Genomic DNA, 21,681 nt, shown 5'->3' on the forward strand with positions numbered 1-21,681 from the left:
TGTGTGTGCTTGTTAAATGTTTCATATCAGCTGAAAAGTGAAAGAAAAGTAGAGCTAGTCCTGTAGTGTTTCTATTTCAATTTGCATTTAAGTGATATGTGCAATGAGCTATGGGGTTGGGCATTAAACTTCTATGCAAAACAAACTGAAACCAGGGAGGGCTACAGCAGAACCTAAAATTTCTACACATATTTCCATTACTTACAGTATAATGTATATCTCTCACAAACGCATTTGCAATCTTCGCTGCTTTGTAGTATCGATCACTAGGTTTTTCTGCAAGTCCAGATATGATAAGTGGTGTTCTAGCTTCATCAATCAAGATGGAATCAACTTCATCGATGATACAGAAATTGAACTTCCTCATGACAAGTTCATCTAAAGTCTGCAAAGAGCAAATGTGGAATGATGTATGATGTTAGCATAAGCCCTTAATAAAATGAATGCTTTTAAAAACATCAGGTTTTGAAGAGGTAGAAAACTTTCTGATTCCCGGATATAAGTTCCCAGTTACTAAAGCAACTCATACATGTTAAGTCATTTCTTTTCCTAACATACTTCCTATGTTCCTTCTACAAAATGTTCTCAAAAATAATAGAAGCCAAAATTAAACCTAGGTGTGGTAAAAGGAGAACTATTTACTTCCAAATCAACACATTTTGGCAAGTGATCTACTATTCTCGAGCTACTAAATAATAGTGGGACTGTTACTTTCCGTGGCAAGATTATCTCTCAAGTAGTCAAAGCCAAGTTCACTATTTGTGACATATGTCATATCACATGAGTAATTTGCTCTCCTCTCTTCACTTGACATGTTCTCTGAAAATAGAATGCATCAAGATTAGTTTCAGGTCATTAAATTTCATTAGAAAAAACACACATTTAAAACTGTTACTCATCATGCATGACATCTTCAATTACATAATTATGCTAGAGAACATGCATTAGTAGCACAAAGTGTCCAAAAAATAGCATGATGGAAAACACACAATTAGTAGCATATGCTTCCGAAAAAATAGCAACATGATACAAGTACATATATGTGAATATGTCAGGTTTAGATGTCTTTCACACAGGCATGCTAATAATCAAAGGAAGGAATCCTCCTATTTAGTTTACATGTATAGTTACGAAAAAATACAAGCATGTGTCTAAGACTCTAACCAAAGGGAAGGAATGTTCTATAATGATGCCAACTAGCAAGACTATTCATTACAGCTTGTTGTACTTGTGTACCAATCTATGAAACACATCTTAGAAAATGCAGATATTTCAAGATTGAAATGATAAAGAATTTTAGAAATTCTTTTCCAGTACCTTCTGTTCCAGCTAAGTCATCTGTGTAGTCCCACAATTACTCCATAATTATGTCCTGATTTCACCACAGGGTAACTGGACCTGGCTTAAAAAAAAGGTGGACACCTAAAGTGAGCTTATATGCAAATGAGAGGGATCAATGTGGAAATGGAAGCACTTCAATCTGTCGAGACGCAGGACTTGCTTGAAAAACTTGGAATTTCATTAATGTGGGACCCTTTCTTATAATTGATACCTTACGTAACTCCCCAAGACACGCATAATTCCAAAATGGGGGTTAAAATCTACTTGAACACACAAAACACAGGAATAGAGGACAATTTGTACAAGATAGAAACTTGCTACAAAAACAAAAGACTAAAGCCACTTCATATTTACAAAGATGAGAAGCACAAATTTCTCTGAGTTCTATAATAAGGTGCCCATCATTTCCACCATGCTTGAGGAAGATATTAACCAAATTTCTCGATGAACTCAACCTTCTAATTGTAGAGGATCACTAAATAGCTTGGAAATCCTCCTTGCATAAGTGGTGACATTATCTTCTATGAAGCAGTGCCTTGACCTAGAATATATGTTGAAATAAGTTAGATATGCATGGCATGTGAAATTGTGCAATGTAGATAACCAAATCACCCATATTGACCTAGAGAGGTAAGTGAGGCAAGCTTGTGAACCTAATGGTTTCCGTTAACCCTCTCTTTAGCAGGGGTGCACATAGTAAAATTTTTGCACTATCATTTGTATTTTGAGGAGTAGGGCATATTTGTGGCATGGCATAGAATGGCCCTCCTTGATGAGCTGGCTGCATTCTAATTTTGAGTACTTTCACATTTTCCAAGGCAGTTCACCTTGTTCGAGGCACTGGTCACCTCTCAATGCAGTTTTGGGGATGTTTGTGGACACTTGGCCCTCTCCTATGCATGCCATGAGGAAGATTCATGAACGCTGTCCTAGTTGTCACCTTATCAGCTGATTTGTCTTACTCTGAGGGTCGATTTGAACCTACAGCACTTGTGGCAGCAATTTGGGGTACTATGAATGACTTGGAAGGTCTATGTGGATGATGTGTCACTTTCTTAGTGTGCTTGAGTGATGTGGGCATAGCTTGGTTGAAGCATCTCGGAAAATAAGTGAGCTGGAATAAGAATTAACTATATTTGACATCACTTGGCTGTTTCAGGGGTTTTATGACACAAATTTTGACTTCAAACTTAAAAGGTCATTTGCATGCATCATGGGCATGCCTTGACTCAACATGTTGTTAGCCCTCATGTTAGCAGGCACACATATGAAAATTTTGCAATATATAACCACCAATGTAAGCCCAAGGTCACAATATAAAAGCATTATAACAACCATGTGAGGCATTGTAATAGGCATCCTAGACCTTGTGTCTTGTTCTTGAGTCTGTATCTTCTTTTGTTTAGACCATGGCTTATCCCTTGAAGTTGATCTCAAGCTCCTTTCGTCCTATACCGGATTGGAGGGGCTTAGGTGGGTTTTCTTGAGAACTCATGGTTTTATGTGAGCCTGCATTTCTAGGAATGATCACGAGTGTATGGGCCAACATAGCACATGTTATCTCTTAGCGGAAACCCTGGCTGCAGGAAAACCTCTAAGGTAACCTCAAACCGCTTTGAGGTTGAAAAGCTGGCCCTTTCAACCTGGAGAGGGATCTCTCCCTAAACTCAGCTACCCAAGGTCACAGTGGTAGAGGGTTTGCAATAAGTCCTATGGCCAGATTTATTTAAGAAAAATTGAGGTTGGTTGGACTGTAGGAAAATCTAACCATTGGGCATGGAGTCTGACCCAATCAGGCTTATATAGTCACAGGTTCAGTGAGAGAAAATTACAAAAGCGAGATAGCAACATTTCCTTTGACAAGTTTCAAGAAATTTGGAGGATGATGGAGGAAAAGCAGTGTGATATATATGTAGAAAAAACATGTAAATATCTGAATCATAAGAAAATGGAGCACAACAAACATGAATTCCAAATTCAACACTTAGCATTCAGACATGAGGAAAATGTAACACCAAGAGACAGACAGGGAACTGCAACACTGGCATTTCTGCAAAACTGCTCACATAAACAGTTTATTTATAGTTCTGATCACACAGTAAATACAAAAGGTTATCTTTCAAAAGTTCCAACCCTTTCTTCTTCTTATATAGAAGATACAATAGCTAACAGTTTTCTAGCTAAACTTAGTTACAGTAATCTAAAAATAACAATGTATATTTTTAGGTACATGCATGTAAAATATCCTTCAAAACATATTTGTTTTTCCAAAAAACAACTTGCTGTAAATTGTGCTAAAAATGAGGACTGAAAAGTGCATCATGGTTATGCCTCCTTCGTTGGGAATCCATCCTTATCATTCCTCCAAAAACGGTTTTTTCTTGCATAGCTCCTGCTTCCTCGGGCACCCTTCTTGCAATTCGCTAATAATCTCATTGTTAATCTGTAGCTGTCGGAACTGACAATTCGCTGACAGGCCAACTCTCAACATTTTCCTCCAAACTGTCCACCAAAATGCGCTGAAAATGAAACTCTCAACACTCTTCTACGCTTTCCTGTGCTAAAACGCTAACAAGCGTTTTATCGGCCGAATACCAAAATTTCCTTTTGACAACATGGGGTCAAAAACTCAAAAGACCAAAAACGTCTTCAGCTAAGAGTACTGGTTGCTTCCAACAAAACATCTACATTAGCCATCCTACATCTTTTTCTTTGTCTAGTTTCCATGGGAACCCTTTTTTTGGTGGCCTTTGTTTTCTTTGATTTTCAGGAACCTGTAGCTTTCTCCCTGTTTATGATTAGGTCTTTTAACAGGATATCATCCACATCTATAACTTCTTTAGCAAGCTTTGGGTTCTACTTTAGTTTGATGTTTAATCTGAGCTTGTTCCAGGGTCTAGTATAAGGCATTTTCCCCCTTTGAACATCTCAAATAGGGTAGGCTCTTTCTCATTTGAAACTCCTTCATCATGGGGCTCAGCCATCTCTCTTTTGGTTTTCTCTGGCAATTGGCTTCCTGTAGGTAGGCTTTCAGCAGGAAGGTCTTCAGCAAGGGGGTTTTCAGCAGGAGGGCTCTTAGTATGAGGGTTTTCAATAGGAGGATTTTCAGTAGGAGGAGGAGGGGTTTGTTGTGCTTTTCTGAGCCTATCACTCCTTCTAGTATAAACCTTAGGCACTGGATGAACAGGAGGAAAGACTTTCTTTGTCTTCTTTCGACTTCTAGTTTGCACAGTAAAAGCTCCTTGAGAGGAGGTTCCAGCGTCAAGGTATTTTACCTGTTTGGTCTTTTTTTTAGCACCCTTTTTGCTACCCCTTTTAGACTTAGGAGGTTGGGGTTGAAACCCTCCCCAGAAAATAAAATGACCCATGCTCTCTCAGTGTTTGCTAGTTGGTTTTCAATTAATAATTTTATCAACGCTTTATGGTAGATAGTAGATACAATGCGAAGATGGGTCTGTCCCAGATCGAACCCGAGCAGCCATATGTTTCAAACTCTCTAACAAAAAGTAAGAGGCATTGATTCTTATCTAACCTGCCAGATGAGCAAGAAAACAGAAATGGTAGAGGTTTACCCTATTGTAGCGCCCCTCACAGGTGAAATAGGATTGAACAATTCGCATCAACACATGCCATTCGTCTTTCAGCCATGCCCTCTGCACCCTTGCCCTCCAATCCTTCTCTTTGAATTCGTCCTTTAGGAAGAAAGGAACATCAATTCCAAATAGAATGTGACTCCTAAAGGCCTTCTCTCCATCAGTGGGCAAAGTTGTGACCTCAAAAATTAACTCCTCTGTCACTTGGAAAGAAATTCCTCCAACCTCCACTTGTTGTCTGTCGAAACCCTGGGCAAAAGCTCGTGCTACCTCATCGTGAAAATTAGTGCACAACCTGAAAAATTCCTCCCATCCGGCCTGTTGAAACTATCGTTGAATCTCTAGGTAGATCTCAAGAAGATCAGGCCCCTTTGGCTCATTTTTGTTTAACTTTCTGCCTTTCCCCATGGCTTTATTGCGGCCTACTGTAAACGCAGAGCAGAGGATTAGGATTCGATCCTGGATCTAACTCAATAGAGAGAGCGTTATCAATAATAAAAGATTATGATAATTACAATGAAACAAATAACTTTTCTATATGGGGAAAACTCATTAATCATCGTGTTCCGGCCAATGTGCTATCATAATCCTGATTGACAGTAAAAACAGAGATTTAACCCTTTTATCATTACAATTTACCCACTTACCTCTCTGTCAGCAAAAAGAATCCATTCTACATGTGTTTTCCTCCTATCGGATTTAACAGAGAGTGATCAGATCATAATCACCTTTTTGCTGACATGGAACATGTCAGCGCATTTCAAAATGGAAATTCAAATTTGAATGTTTTGGCGTTGATACCCTAGTTACCCGCAAAATTCATTGGTCTACAGTTTAAAACACCCGATAACGCTGACAATCCTGTTACCAGCATATTTCTTTAAATAAAAATTGAAATCACAATAGCGTTGATAGTCCCATTATCAGCATGGTTTCTTGTTTATTACAATTATTTCGTTGATACTGCAATTGTCAACATTAAAACCCTTCCTGCTTCATTGTTAATCTTGCAACCATAGTGATTGAAATCACCAAGACTTATGCTAGGAAAGGCAACACACCAAATGGCCAACAAACAAAGCCTAGCATACCAAAAGATACTCCGCAAGTTGCTCCCCCAATCCAACAAGATCATGTGGTCCTCCACAATTCAAATTTTTGTCTCAAAAGTGAGTTGTCAAAGTGAAGATTCCTTTTACCACTTATAGAATTGATCCACTTTCCTCTAGAGAAAGAAGCCATCAGTATATTCTTAGGTTTGGTTGGTTCTATCGATCCATCAAATGATGACCCACAAGTATATTGTGGTATGAATAACACTAATGAACCCACAACTTTTTACATTTCTTTACTTGTAAATGGGTTATTACTTCATAATTGTATGTTAGATTCAAGATCCTAGACTAATGTCACGACTCTCGAAGTGATGAATGAATTTATAAGCCATAAAGGAATGTACATGCTATGGACTCAGATGAAATGCTTTTAATGCTTCTACTATTTGATTCCTAACTATTATGTGATTGATGCTATGATCTAAATTTAATTTATAGATTTATTAAGTTCAGCAATTTACTCGTTTAATTGAGATCATAAAGAAATTTGTCACCTAGGGTTCGATTTTTTACAATTCTCATAGAACACCCCCTTATGTTGGAAGAATCACCGCACCTCTATGGAATCCGTAATTTCCACCCTAGGCATCCTAGTTACTAGTTTGGAACGTTTACCAACACCTGCGGGTTTTGGTGTAACAGCAAACCTCCACATGGTATCAGAGCTTGGACCCAGGTTCGATTCCCCTGAGTTGCATTTGAGGGGGGGTGTTGGAAGAACCACCGCACCTCTATGGAATCCGTAATTTCCACCCCGGGGATCCTAGTTACTAGTTTGGAACGTTTACCAACACCTGCGGGTTTTGGTGTAACGGCAAACCTCCACACCTTACTAGCACACATGTGAAGGCATTTCACTTAGTTTGAGTCTGTTCTATCAATGGAGTAAGGTCGTGCGATGCATATGGAGGATATTGGGGTTGTTATTGACTTAGCACTTGGTTCATGGTGGTTGTTCATGTTGGTAATATAGAGAAGGGGGTGAATGAATATTTCTCTTCAATTAGTTAATTTTAACTTCACAGAGCATTAATTGTTATTAGCATTAGATAAACATAAAGCAATAATCAATACCATTCGACAATGCATAACAATAAAGACATTACACCAAATATTTTTAGGTGGAAACCCTTTCGAGAGAAAAACCACCTAACACTTCTTAATATTTGTCTTCAATAGTTTACATCAATTAGGAAGCTCCAACTTCCAAGATTTTCAACTCCAACTAAAGGATGCTCCAACCCCTGGTTTACATGTTAGTTTTTGTAGCATCGGATGTGTTCTAGGCACGAAATTTGGTGAAGAGGCTAGAAAACATGAGTTCTCCAAAACCCAGAAATTTTTTTTGGAAATTCCACTTAGAAGTGTTTCAATTAGATCATTAGTTGTTTTTTAAATATTTCCGAAGTCTAAACTTACGGAACATGGTTAATTAATTAGTATTAATTGAGATAAGGTGAGAATCATCTAGAAACTCACACGGATCGACAAAGAATTAATCTAGGCCATCGATTATGTTTTAATCTTGGTCGTTGATGCTCCAACAGAAGATTATAAGAAGTTGATGTGGTGTTGGAGAATATACCATAGCAGATACTTAGTTGCTCAAGCAGTCCGATTTTCTCAGTAGCAGAGACTCAGCAAAGAAGATAGAGCTAGAGGATGAGTAACAAGTGGTAAAGGAGGTCAGCAGCATTTTAGGAGGAAGTGTTCGAGTTCTGGAAGAAGAAGTAAGAGGAAGGCTGAAATTCCCAGAGGAACTGCGCAGGGGTTGACGCAAAAGGATCTGTGTGAGGCTAGGGAGACAATTTCGGGGGCAGAAAATAGTTGTGGGGTTAGAGAAAATTTCATAATAATTTTTTCAGTGTTTTTCTTCAGATTAGATTGCTAGCAGGGCATCTAAAATATTGTACTCTAAATTGTTGCTGAAGAATAATAATAAAACCCTCACTGTTGCACCGGTTTTCCCAAGTTGGGTTTTTACGGGGAAAATTGTCAAAAATAACTGTGTTAAAATTCTTGTGTGTGCTAGAGTCTCTCAATTTTCAATATTTTATTTTCCGCAATACGAATTACCTAGCCAAGCAGTACGAATTGCTTGGGAAATTCGATTTTTCAGTTGCAGGTGGTAGAAAAAGATCGATTTCCTGAGATTAGTAATTCCAAGAGGCAGAGGGAGTAGCAACAGAAAAATTATTTTCAAGGGTAGATTACTAATCTGTTGCACAAAGGTTTTTGCAACAGTAGCAGATTACAAAACTTGAATCTACTTCCTGAAGACCAAAGATGAGGTCTTTGATAGTTTCAAAGAGTTTAAGGCTCTCGTGGAGAATACGATAGGGAAGAAGATCAAGGTGCTTCGCTCAAATAATGGTGGAGAATATATTGATAAAGACTTCACATATTTTTGCGAGAAGGAAGGCATCAAAAGAGAATGGACATCTCCATAGAATCCACAGCAGAATGGGGTAGCGGAGCCGAAAAGCAGAACCATAGTTGGGGCTGCAAAAGTGATGTTGTATGACTAGGATCTGCCAAGGTTTTTATGGGCAGAGGCATGTAACACAGCAATGTATATTTAGAACAGGTCTCCTCATGAAGCATTGTGGAAGAAAACGCCAGAAGAGGACTTCACGGGAAAGAAGTCAGAACTTAGACACTTCAGGATCTTTGGCAACATTGCTTATTGCCATGTGCCAAATGAAAAACGTACCAAGTTGGATCATACTGGAAAGAAGGGGTTTGTCGTTGGGTATAGCAAAACCTCAAAGGCATACAGGATCTACAATCCTAGCAGTAGGAAGATTGTGGTGAGACGAGACGTGAAGTTCATGGAGGACCAATCTTTTAGGAGATCTTGTGAGATACTTACAGGGGATCAGAATCAGTCAGCAGAAGCTCCTTTGGTCCAACAGCAAGGGCAGTGAGTGGGTCCAGCAATAGGATAGTCACAGGGATCGAGTACAATGACTAGTACTAGTATTTCCTCAGGTGCAGGATATTCGAGGAGTTCAAACCAAACAAAGCAACAAAGGCAGAATGAGGAGGAGATGGTTGAACCTCCCACCTCTAATGGTCAAGCCAGCAGAGAGGTTTATCAGACATTGAGAGATGCAGAGGAGTTTATTGGAACTCCTAGGACATACAAAAGGCAGCGCAAACAGCTTGATAGGTGCGAAAATTCCTGAATCTAACACATCAAAAACCCCTACTGCAATTTCTGGTTTACTATCTCCTACTTGTTCTTTACATTAACAAGTTATTTAATTGCATAAACATTGAAGTGAACACAAGTGCAGCCTTCGATGATATACAGATCATGCACTGAAGTAAACAGAAACAATAACACAAGGGACACCATTGCTTTTGGACAATAGTCCCCGGAAAAACCCAATGTAGGAAAACCAGTACAGCAGATATGAGGGTTTTATTATTAAACAATTTTGAATACAACTAGGGTGCTAGAATTGGCTCACCCAACAAAGAAAGTCCTTGGCAGTAGTACCTCTATCCGAAGAGAGATATTCCGGCAAATCAGCAACTGGATAATCAACCCCACAGTTACTCTGACTGTTCCTTGTGCTGGATAGCAAAAGCTGCTCCAAGCACTGCTCTGGAACTGCGTCACCCTCTCCCGACTAATCTACTCTCAGTCTGCGCCACAGAATCTTCCTAGCGTTCCATCTGAATCCCTTTGTGTCCTCTGTGTCAACCTCTACGGCCCTCTGTGTCCTCTGCGCTGCCTCCTTCGGCATCTACGTCAGCGCTTCTTGGGCTTGTGTTGTCTCTTCTAGCACTTCACTGCCTCTCTGCTATGTGTTCTTCAGCCTTGGATGAAAATCCCTTGTTGAACTGCCCCTTGTTGCAACTAATCACTAAATCGATTTCCTCAGCAAACCTCGCCCTAGAAAATCGAATTCTTGATCTCACTTCATGTATCTCCAACTAACTCTCAAGCCTCCTCTTATACTTTTCATGTTGGCGATTCAATGGCTGAGATTAAGTCCCTAATCAACGACTAAGATTAGAACTGGCTTGATCCTCATCACTTAGAACTTTCTCACCCATTTTATATTAATACACATTAATATTTTTATTTTCCTAAGTTTAGACTTAGGGACCCATTAAAAATATTAATTATTTTAATATCTCTTCATCCGGGTGGAATTTCTCCAAACGATTTTTGGGTCTTGGAGATCTCATGTGCCTTAGCCTCTCCACCAATTTTCATGGCTAGAGCACATCTGATGCTACCAAAAATCAACACTCCCTCTTAGCGAGGAATGTGCTCTAGTAATGCTTCACCATAGAAGCATCACACTGATCCTCTGCATCGGTCCTCTGTGCTGATGCTAGGCCTGCTGCCCCACATCCATTGCATTATTGCTTCCTGTATTGTTGCCCATGACACTGCCACTGCCATTGCTACATCTGTACTGCAACTCCCTCTCAAAATGTTGCATCATGCTACCCATAGCACTGCCACTGCTAACTACTGCACTGCAACTCAGTTACCGAGAAGTTTGTAAGTGACTTCACCCAAACACTAACATCCTGGTTAGTCTAGAAGCCTCGTGATGCTGAAGCTACCTCTGCTGCTATCCTATGTTCCGTTTGTTGCCATTGCGTTGTTGCAAACACCTTTGTGCCTCTCATAGTACTGCAACCTTTACTGCGCTGCTACAGACTTCTACCCTCTAGCACTGCCTTGCCGCTCCATCACACCTTGCTCCACCCAACACCTGTCATCATGCTACTGTCATTAAGGGCTCCCGTAGCCGGATGTGATACAAGAGTTTGGGCGCCTCAAGGATCCTGCCCCGCTTCTGTAGTCCTCTCAACTACAGCTCAATGTCTCCCCACCTCTTCTCTAGAGGCGCATGAGCACTCATGGCACAATCGTCATCAATCTCAACATCCTTCTCCGCCTCTGCTGGAGTAGCCTTTGATTCAGAAGTTTCTCCCTTGCCTTTCTTCCTAGGGCATTGAGAAGCATAATGTTTCAGGCCCCCACAGTTGAAGCACTTGACCTTGGAGATATCTTTCTTCTTCCTCTTCTGAACCCCCTGTTATCCCGTAGATGCTAGAGTTGCATCCTCCTCCTCCTCTTTCTTGATTCGAACTCCCTTACCGCTAGTCCCCACCTTAGTCAACCTCCTGATCTCTTCCTGTCAGAAAGCTACCCACATCTCCTCCCAACTAGGCAGAGTCGCTCTACCCAAATTGCTTTGGACAAACATCTCCTAGTCCTCGGAGACTACATTCAGAGCAGTCTTGACCATAAACTCTGGATCCGGTGTAGACCCCACGAAAGTAAGCTGGTAACGAATTCCTTGCAACCTTAGAAGGAACGGATCTATCTCCTCCCCTTTCTACATCTGATATGACCTCAGTTGATTCTCTAATAACATCTTTCGTTGCACGGAAGAGCCCTCGTATAAGGTGGTCAGCGTCTGCCACATCTCCCTTGATGTGTTTTTGTCAGCGATATGTGGTATGACATAATCCTTGACCCCGTCTAGAATCATGCATTTTGCGTTTGCCTCGGCCTCCTCATGTTTCTCATTTACATTAGGGTCAACTGGCACAACAACCTTTTCAAGGCATAATCCTTGATGCGATGTTTATCCAGGATTGCCAGGATCCTGGCCTTCCAGATGACAAGATTGGAAGCCCCATCCAATCTGTCCTAATCCCTCAATCCGTTCACTGCTATCTCTACTCCTCTACTCTAGACTCCCTCTGAGTCTTGATTTTCCTCTCAAAAATCCTCTAGCCAACTGTCGAATCACTCCTCTCCAATCCTCCTTTGTCGCTGCAACCCGAATCTAGATTTCTTGGCTAGAAATCTGTCGAGGTAGTGCTTCCCTCTACCTTGGTTCAATCTCCTTAGACACTATTCTACACTCACAGAAGCAGCGTCCCACCAGCTCCACAAATCAAAATTTTCTCAACTCCGTTAGCCCCGATAATTGAAGGATCTGAGCCCTTCTGGCTCCGTGCAATCACAATGAGAGTTGGATCAGCTCCTCCAGGCCACTGCGTAGGTCTGATCTGTCCCCCCTCTGCCTTTGTGCTGGCCTGGATAGCTGACGCAGCTACTGCGTGGGCTCCTCCCAGCTACTGCGTCACCTTCACCTAGCTCAAAGTGTTGACGCAGGCACTGCGTGAGCCTCTGTGTCACCTTCTCTACACTGCATCCCTCCTCCTTCTGCATCTTTGGCTCTGGAACAGTGCTATCTCTCGGGACAGCTGCTTCTCTGCTGCAAATTCTCAGATTTTCTCAATTGGTGTCTTCAGTCGCCTCTGATATGCAATCACTCTAATACCATGTGAAAAATCTTTAATCTAACACATCAAAAACCCCTATTGCAAATTCTAGTTTAATATCTCCTACTTGTTCTTTACATTAACAAGTTATTTAATTGCATAAACATCGAAGTAAACACAAATGCAGCCTTCACAGATATACAGATCATGCACTGAAGTAAACAGAAACAATAACACAAGGGACACTATTATTTTTGGACAATCGTCCCCAGAAAAACCCAATGCGGGAAAACTGGTGCAGCAGATATGAGGGTTTTATTATTAAGCAGATTTCTGAATATAACTAGGGTGCCAGAATTGGCTCACCCAACAGAGAATGTCCTTGACAGTAGTACCTCTATCCGAATACAGATATTTCGGCAAATCAGCAACCGAATGATCAACCCCCCAATGACTCTGACTGTTCCTTGTGCTGGATAGCAAAATCTGCTCCAAGCACTGCTCTGGAACTGCGTCACTCTTCAAGAACTATGTCACCCTCTCCTGACTGATCTACTCTCCGTCTGCCCCACAAAATCTTCCTAGCGTTGCCTCTAAAACCCTCTACGTCCTCTGCATCAGCCTCTACGGCGCTCTGCGTCCTCTGCGCTGCCTCCTTCGGCATCTGCATCAGCCTTTCTTGGGCCTACATTGTCTCTTCTAGCACTTCACTACCTCTCTGCTATGTATTCTTCAGCCTTCGATGAAAATCCCTTGTTGAACTGCCCCTTGCTGCAACTAATCACAAACTCGATTTCCTCAGCAAACCTCGCCCCAGAAAATCGAATTCTTGATCTCACTTCATGTATCTCCAACTGACCCTCTAGCCTCCTATTATACTCTTCCTGTTGGCGATTCAATGGCCGAGATTAAGTCCCTAAACAATGGCTAAGATTAGAATTGGCTTGATCCTCGTCACTTAGAACTTTCTCACCCATTTTATATTAATACACATTAATATTTTTATTTACCTAAGTTTAGACTTAGGGACCCATTAAAATATTAATTATTTTAATATCTCTTCATCCGAGTGGAATTTCTCCAAACGATTTCTGGATCTTGGAGATCTCATGTGCCTTAGCCTCTCCACCAATTTTCATGGCTAGAGCACATCTGATGCTACCAAAAATCAACAACAGGAACCAAGCATTGGTAGCTCAAGGTGCAAAACCTCCTAGCTTCCAAGAGGCCGCACAACATCAGGTGTGGGTAGATGTCATGGTAGAAGAATATAGCTCTATCATGACGAATGATGTTTGGGAGGTGGTACCAAGCCCTGAAGACAGGTTAGTTGTAGGTTCTACATTGATCTACAAGATCAAGTATGCTACAAATGGTAGTGTGGAAAAGTACAAGGCTAGGTTCATGGCAAAGGGGTATGCACAAAAAGAAGAGATAGATTATGAGGAGACCTTCGCCCCAGTTGCCAGACACAACTCTATTCAGTCAGTTATATCCCTAGCAACTCATATGGGATGGCAGATTCACCAGAAGGACATCAAGACAGCATTCTTGAATGGGGTGATAGACGAAGAGGTGTACATAGAACAGCCAAAGGGCTTCGAGACACATGAGAGGTGCACTCATGTGTGCAAACTGAAGAAAACTCTATACAGACTCAAGCAGGCTCCCAGGGCATGGTATGGACGACTGGATAGCTACTTGCAACAAATGGGATTTGTCAAGAGTGACGCAGATCCCAACCTTTACTATTTGATGGTAAAGGGTGAGCCACTCATCCTAGTATTATATGTGGATGATCTCTTCTTGACAAGATCATCAAGGCTCATAGAGGACTGCAAGAGGAACCTGGCAGCAAAGTTTGATATGAATGATTTGGGGTTGACGCAATATTTCCTAGGATTGGAAGTGTGGCAGAAGGATGGGGAGATCTTTCTTGGGCAGGGAAGATATGCTACAGATATTCTGAAGAGGTTCAGAATGCAGGATTGTAGACCCATGTCTACACCCATGATCACCAACTAGAAGAAGATAGATGCATCAGATGACAAGGATGTCGACCCCACCTTGTATAGATAGCTTATTGAGTCTCTCATGTATCTGGTCAACACTAGGCCAGATATTTACTTCACAGTCAATACCCTCAATCAGTTTATGGTAGAGCCGAAGAGGGTACATTGGGCAACAGCGAGGCATATTATGAGGTATGTGCGCGACACAGTCGAGTACAGATTGAGATAAACCTGAGGAGATGACATCAAACTATGTGGGTTCACAGATGCAGATTGGGCAAGCAAATCAGTGGACAGGACAAGTACCTTTGGGCACTGTTATAGTATTGGATTAGGGATGGTTTCTTGGTGTAGCAAGAAGCAGAAGTCAGTAGCACTGAGCTCTGCAGAAGCAGAGAATATGGCAGCAAGCACAACTACATGAGATGCTATATGGCTTTGAAAGCTACTAGTAAGCTTGTTCAAGCAGAGAATGGAAGCGACCAGTATCCACTGTGATAATCAGAGTTGCATTAAACTCTCTGAGAACCCAGTGTTTCATGACAGATCGAAACACAGATATTCAGTGTCATTTCATTAGAGATTGTGTACAGCATGTAGCGGTCCAGCTACAGTATGTTCCCATAGAAAAGCAGGTTGCAGATATACTCACGAAAGCTCTAGGGAGAGCTAAGTTTGTCTATTTCAAACAATAGATGGGTATGGTGGAGAAACCGTTTCAGTAGCAGGGACAGACTATTTTGGATGCTTCTCAGTTGCAGACATTGTAGTTGTAGCAGCAACAGATGAGAGGGAGTTGCAGTGTAGATGCAGTGTTGGCAGCAGTATGGCAATGTCAGCAGTAGCACAGATGCAGCATAAGAGTTGCACAGTGGTTGGTGGGCAGTAGTAGCCAGACATCAGCAGCGTGACATGAGATGATATAGAGACATGGTTTGCAGCGCTAAAACACATTCCTCGCTAAGAGCAAGTGTTAATTTTTGTAGCATCGAATGTGTTATAGCCACGAAATTTGGTGGAGAGGCTAGAATACATGAGCTCTCCAAAACACAGAAATAGTTTCTGGAAATTCCACCTAGAAATGTCTCAATTAGATTATTAGCCATTTTTTAAATATTACTTAAGTCTAAACTTAGGAAATATGGTTAGTTATTCAATATTAATTGAGATAAGATGAGAATCATCTAGAAACTCACAGAAATCGACAGGGAATTAATTCAGGCCATTGATTATGTTATAATCTTGGTCGTTGGTGCTCTAACAGAAGCTTATAAGAAGAAATCGATGTGGTGACGGAGAATATACCAGAGCAGATACTCAGTTGCCCAGGCAATTTGATTTTCTCAGTAGCAGAGCCTCGGCAAAGAAGATAGAGTCAAAGGGTGAGTAGCAGGTGGTAGAGGAGATCAGCAACATTTCAAGAGGAAGTGTTCGAGTTCTGGAAGAAGCAGTAAGAGGAAGGCCAAAATTCCCAGAGGAACTACGCAAGGGTTGACACAGAAGGATCTGCGTGAGGCTAGGGAAACAATTTTGGGGGCAAAAAATGGCTATGGGGTTAGAGAAAATTTTCATAATAATTTTGTCAATATTTTTCCTCAGATTAGATTGTTATCAAAGCATCTAAAATATTGTACTTTGAATTGTTGCTAAAGAATAATAAGAAAACCCTCACTGTTGCACCAATTTTCCCAAGTTGGGTTTTTCCAGGGACAATCGTCCAAAAATAATTGTGTTAAAATTCTTGTGTGTGCAAGAATTTTTCTACTTTCAGTGTTTTATTTTCCGCAGTATTTTTATGGTGAAAATTGCAATTGTGATTTTATTCATTGTTTGTAAACTGCATAATTATTAAAAGAATAATTTCCAGTTGTTGCAATAGATGAAATTTTTACATTACAGGCTCTAACCTGAAAGACACTCCAACGAGTTGGTTTACCAGCTCAAACGTCCTAGTTTACAGGCTCCAACACTCTGTGTTGATTTGTGGTAGCATCGGATGTGCTCTAGACATGAAAATTGGTGGAAAGGCTAAAGCACATGAGATCTCCAAGACCTAGAAATGGTTTGGGGAAATTCCACCCAGTTAGAGAGATATTAAAATAATTAATATTTTTAATGGAGTTCCTAAGTCTAAACTTAGGAAAATTAAAATATTAATGGGTATTAATATAAAACTAGGTGAAAAGGTTCTAAATGACATGGATCAAGCCAAATATAATCTTAGCCGTTGATTAGGGACTTAATCTCGACCGTTGAAGACTCAACAAGAAAAGTATAAGAGGAGGCTTGAGGGTCAGTTGGAGACACACCAAGATTGATCAGTCAGTTTGATTTTCTGGAGCAGGGTTTTCTGAGAGAAATCGAACAAGTGATATGAGTTGCAGTGAAGGGCAGTGAGTGCATAGCAAAGTGGCAGAGATAGTGCCAGAGGGTCAACGCAGAGCCTGGAGAGGCTACACAAAGGCAGTGAGAGCTACGCAAAGGCAGCAAGACCCACGCAGAAGGCCACAGAAACTGTGCAGAGGCTAGTAGGGCCTGCGTGGGTGACACAGAGAGCCAGAGAGCTGACACAGAGGATCTGAAGTCTGACGCGGGCGGTTGCAGAGCTACGCAGAGGCTAGCAGGGCTGACGCAGAGCCTTGGAGAAGTGTTGGAAGGATTTTCGTGGGGCAAACTTGCTGAATATCTGCTTCCAAAGAGAGGTATTACTGCCAAATAGAAATCTCTGTTGGGTGAACCAGTTTGGCACCCTAGTTGTACTCAAGAAAGTTGCTTAGTAATATAACCCTCAGAACTATTGCACCAGTTTTCCCAAGTTGGGTTTTTCCGGGGACGATTGTCCAAAAATAACGGTGTCCCTTATGTGTTTGTCTATTATTTCAGTTGATGATATGTATATGAGTTGAGGTTGCATTTATGTTTATTTTCAATATTTATATGGTTAAATAACTTGTTAAGGAAAAACAAGTAGGTGAAATAAACCAGATAATGCAGGAATAATTTCTAACGTGTTAGACTTAGAAATTTCAACATGGTATCACAGCATTACCGATCACAAGAAAACTGAAGACACCAGTAGAAATCAGAAAATTTGCAGCAAAAACAGTTGTCTCGAGAGACAGAGTTGTTATAAGTAAAAAGCAGCAGAGAAGGAGTGACGCAGAGGGCCTGTGTCATCATTTCGAGCCAGAGAGAGGGCCAGCGCAGGGGCAGAAGAGGCTCACGAAGAGCCACGTCATCCTACTCAGTCACGTAAGCTTGACACAGTTGGCTAGAGGATCAATTCAATCTTGTTGGGATTGAGCAGAGCTAAAAGGCTCAGTTTCTTCAGCTATTGGGGCCTAGGGAGCTATGGGCAGATTGTGGGTGGGGAAGTTGATGGGGTGATGTTGTTGTCGAACCAGAACAATACCTAACGGGACAGAACCAAGGTAGAGGGAAACGCTACCTTGAGGGATTTCTAGCCAAGAAATCCAGATCCAAGTTGCAGTTGCAAAGAGGATCGAAGAGGAGCGGATCGACAATTGGCAGGAAGATTTCCAGTAGGGAAATCAAAACTCAGAGGGAGTCTACGAGAGAACTTCCAGGAGGGAAGTCGAGACTTAGAGGGAGTTTAGTAGTAGAGCGGAGATGGCAATGAACGGACTGAGCGATCAGGACAGGTTGGATGGGGCCTCCAACTTTGTCATCTGGAAGGGCAGGATCCTGTTTGTTCTGGATAGACATCGCATCAAGGGCTTCGCCTTGAGAACTGTGGCTATCCCAGTCAACCAACTGATATTGAAAGATATGAGGACGCAAAGGCGAAGGCAAAGTGCATAATCCTTGATGGGGTCAAGGATCATGTGATATCGCATATTGTCAAGAAGAACATGACAAAGGAGATGTGGCATACCTTGATGACATTTTATCAGGACACTTCCATGCAGAGGAAGACGCTGTTGGAGAATCAGTTGCGGTCGTATCAGATGCAGAAGGGGAAGCAGATAGATCTATATCTCAACAGGTTGCAAGAGATTCGGGACCAACTTACTTCCATACGGGCCACACCAGATCAAAAGTTCATGGTGAGGACCGCCCTGAATGCAGTCGTCGAGGATTGGGATACATTTGTCCAAAGCATTTTAGGCAGAGCTGATCTTCCAGGATGGGAAGAGATGTGGGCAGCTCTTCGCCAAGAAGAGATCAGATGGTTAACCAAGACGGAAAGTAGCAGCAAAGGAGGTCGAATCAAGAAAGAGGAGGAGGATGCGGCTCTAGCATCTGCAGGACAACAGGGGAAGAGGAAGAAGAAGGACATCTCCAAGGTAAAGTGCTTCCATTGTGGGGAGTTGGGTCATTATGCAACCCAGTGTCCCAGGAAGAAGAATAAGGGAGAGGCTTTTGACTCCAAGGCAGCTCCGGCTAAAGCGAAGAAAGAAGTCGAGACTGATGACAACTGTGCCATGAGTGCTCATACACCTCTAGAGAAGAGGTGGGGAGACATCAAGTTGTAGTCAGGAGGACTACAGAAGATGAGGGGCAGGATCCTTGAGGTACCCAAACTCTTGGATCATATCCGGCTACGAGAGCCCCGAATGACAGTAGCAGGATGACAGATGTCGATAGAAGCAAGATGCAGATGGAGCGGCAAGGCAGTGCTAAAGTGGATTAACCTGTTGCAGCGCAATGGAGGTTGCAGCAGTGCGAGAGGCACAGAGGTGGTTGCAGCAGTGCAGAAAGGCACAGAGGAGGTTGCAGCAGTGCGAGAGGCACAGAGGTGTTTGCAGCAGCGCAGAGGCAGCAGAGAAAGCACCAGATAGCAGCAGAGGTAGCTTCAGCATCAGGAGGCTTCTAGACTGACAAGGATGTCAGTAGTTGGGTAGATCAGTTACTTACTTCTCGGTAACTAAGTTGCAGTGCAGCAGTTAGTAGTGGTAGTGCTATGGGCAGCATGATGCAGCATGTTGAGAGAGAGTTGCAGTGCAGATGCAGTGTTGGGAGGAAGGACCAGCAGCAGCACAGATGCAGAGGGAGTTGCAGTACAAATGTAGCAGTGGCAGTGGCAAAGCCATGGGCAGTAGGTAGTGGATGTTGGGCAGCAGGTCAAGCATCAGCACAGGTACTGGTGCTAGATGATCAAGGTGATGTTCAGTGGTGGAGCATTACTAGAGCACATTCCTCGCTAAGAGGGAGTGTTGATTTGTGGTAGCATCGGATATGCTCTAGCCATGAAAATTGGTGAGGAGGCTAAAGCACATAAGATCTCCAAGACCCAGAAATGGTTTGGGGAAATTCCACCCGGTTAGAGAGATATCAAAATAATTAATATTTTTAATGGAGTTCCTAAGTCTAAACTTAGGAAAATTAAAATATTAATGGGTATTAATATAAAATTGGGTGAGAATGTTCTAAATGACATGGATCAAGCCAAATCCAAACTTAACCATTGGTTAGGGACTTAATCTCGGTCGTTGAAGACTAAACAGGAAAAGTATAAAAGGAGGCTTGAGGGTCAGTTGGAGACACACCAAGATTGATCAGTCAGTTCGATTTTCTGGAGCGGGGTTCGTTGAGAGAAATCAAACAAGTGATCTGAGTTGCAATGAGGGGCAGTGAGTGCATAGCAGAGAGGAAGAGATAGTGCTAGAGGATCAACGCAGAGCCTGGAGAGGCTACACAGAGGCAATCAGAGCTACGCAGAGGCAACAGGAGCCAAGCAGAAGGCCAGAGAGACTACGCAGAGGCTAGCAGGGCTTGCGTGGGTGACACAGAGGGCCAGAGAGCTGACGCAAAGGGTCTGAAGGTTGACGCAGGGGGTTCCAGAGCTACGCAAAGGCTAGCAAGGCTGACGCACAGTCGTGGAGAAGCGCTAGAAGGATTTTCGAGGGGAAGACTCACTAAATATCTGCTTCCGAATAGAGGTATTACTTCCATATAGAAATCTCTGTTGGGTGAAGCTGTTTGGCACCCTAGTTGTACTCAAGAAAGCTGCTTAATAATAAAACCCTCAGAATTGCTACGTCGGTTTTCCCAAGTTGGATTTTTCGAGGGACGATTGTCCAAAAATAACAGTGTCCCTTGTGTGTTTGTCTATTATTTAAGTTGAAAGAAGAAGAAAGAAAGAAAGAAATTATTTTAATATCCACGAGGCTAAAGATAGCCTATGGGACAGATCGCTTTTTCATCTGCTTGATGTATTCAGCGCTTTTTCTGTGAAGCTTCAAAATAAATGCTCCCAGCTTCTCAACAAACCTCTTGCTAAATAGATTATCCCAAGAGCTAGCTGCCAGCGTATCTGCATAACTTTCCCTGTTGTCTTTGAAGGTGTCACATTCTAAAATGAAATGTTTTTCTGTTTCCATTTTTCCAAAAGAACAAAAAATGCATACGCTTTCCTCCCACACTTCCTTTGGCCTTTTCCAATGCCCTGTTTCACAACTGAGTTGATGAGAACTTGTTAAGGAATAAACAAGTAGGTGAAATAAACCAGATAATGCAAGAAGAATTTCTAACGTGTTAGACTTAGAAATTTCAACATTTTGTTTACCCTCTCCAACGCCCTGGCTTTATCAGCGCCCGTTGAAAGGATGTTCCAACACCTTGCGCAGGCTCCAACCTGCCTAGCAACACCCTGCCACCCTTAAGTGTTCTCAATATCCAACCTGAAGGAGACTACACTCTCCTGCCTTGCATTACCCTGCCACCCTACTTAGCAAGTTGCCACTTGCCCTGAAGGCCCCAACCTTCAGCTCACCACAGCGGACCATGTTTCATAATTTTCAAATTGGATCCACCTGTGCTCAATATAAATTATAACAAAAATTCTTTGCTCAGTCAAATCTGCTTTTGCTCAATCTGCATATCAGACCCTAGCTTCAATTATAACACTGGCATCATAACTACTTCCCAGATCAACACACCTCTTTCTTCACAATCCTTCGGATAATCAATGGTGTTCCAAAACTCTAGCAAATTCTTGAGCTGCTCCATGTATACTTATAGGCTTTTTATTGATCATGATACAAAATTTGTCACATACCTCAAGCTGCTTTGATATGCTGTAGACCTTGCCAAGCGTTCAGACACTTTTCTTTTGATTACAAGATGCTACTGATGATACCTCTTCTCTGTCACTGTTGAATCTGAAAATGCCCTTGTCAGTTTACATACACCGCTCTGTAACAACTTTGTGATAGTTCTAGGTTAATTCAACATAGCTTTAAGCCACACCTCTGTTTGCTTCAAGATAATTAAGGGCTTTCTAAACCTTAGTAGCAGATGTGCCAATGGATACCCATTGAATGCTACAATAGTATAATCTTCAGTAGCCTGTCAACCTTACAACCTCGGCCAGATCTATGAAAGTCT

At 41.9% G+C, this 21,681-nt stretch overlaps 1 protein-coding gene across 1 annotated transcript in view; it reads right to left on the reverse strand.

Moving 5' to 3' along the window:
* Positions 1–21,681, reverse strand: part of AGY1 (Albino or Glassy Yellow 1) — a 388,365-nt gene that overhangs the window by 212,138 nt on the left and 154,546 nt on the right. The window contains exons 5-6 of the mRNA XM_089424074.1: positions 716–819; positions 206–385 (exon numbers count right to left, since the gene is read on the reverse strand). Of these exons, the coding sequence (XP_089280200.1) occupies positions 206–385; positions 716–819 (284 nt within the window). The remainder of the gene's footprint in view (positions 1–205; positions 386–715; positions 820–21,681) is intronic.

The sequence above is a fragment of the Pinus tabuliformis genome, chromosome 4_2 (assembly GCF_031772625.1).
Source record: "Pinus tabuliformis cultivar Carrire ecotype Pingquan chromosome 4_2, CPIR1, whole genome shotgun sequence".
In the NCBI taxonomy this organism is placed as follows: domain Eukaryota; kingdom Viridiplantae; phylum Streptophyta; class Pinopsida; order Pinales; family Pinaceae; genus Pinus; species Pinus tabuliformis.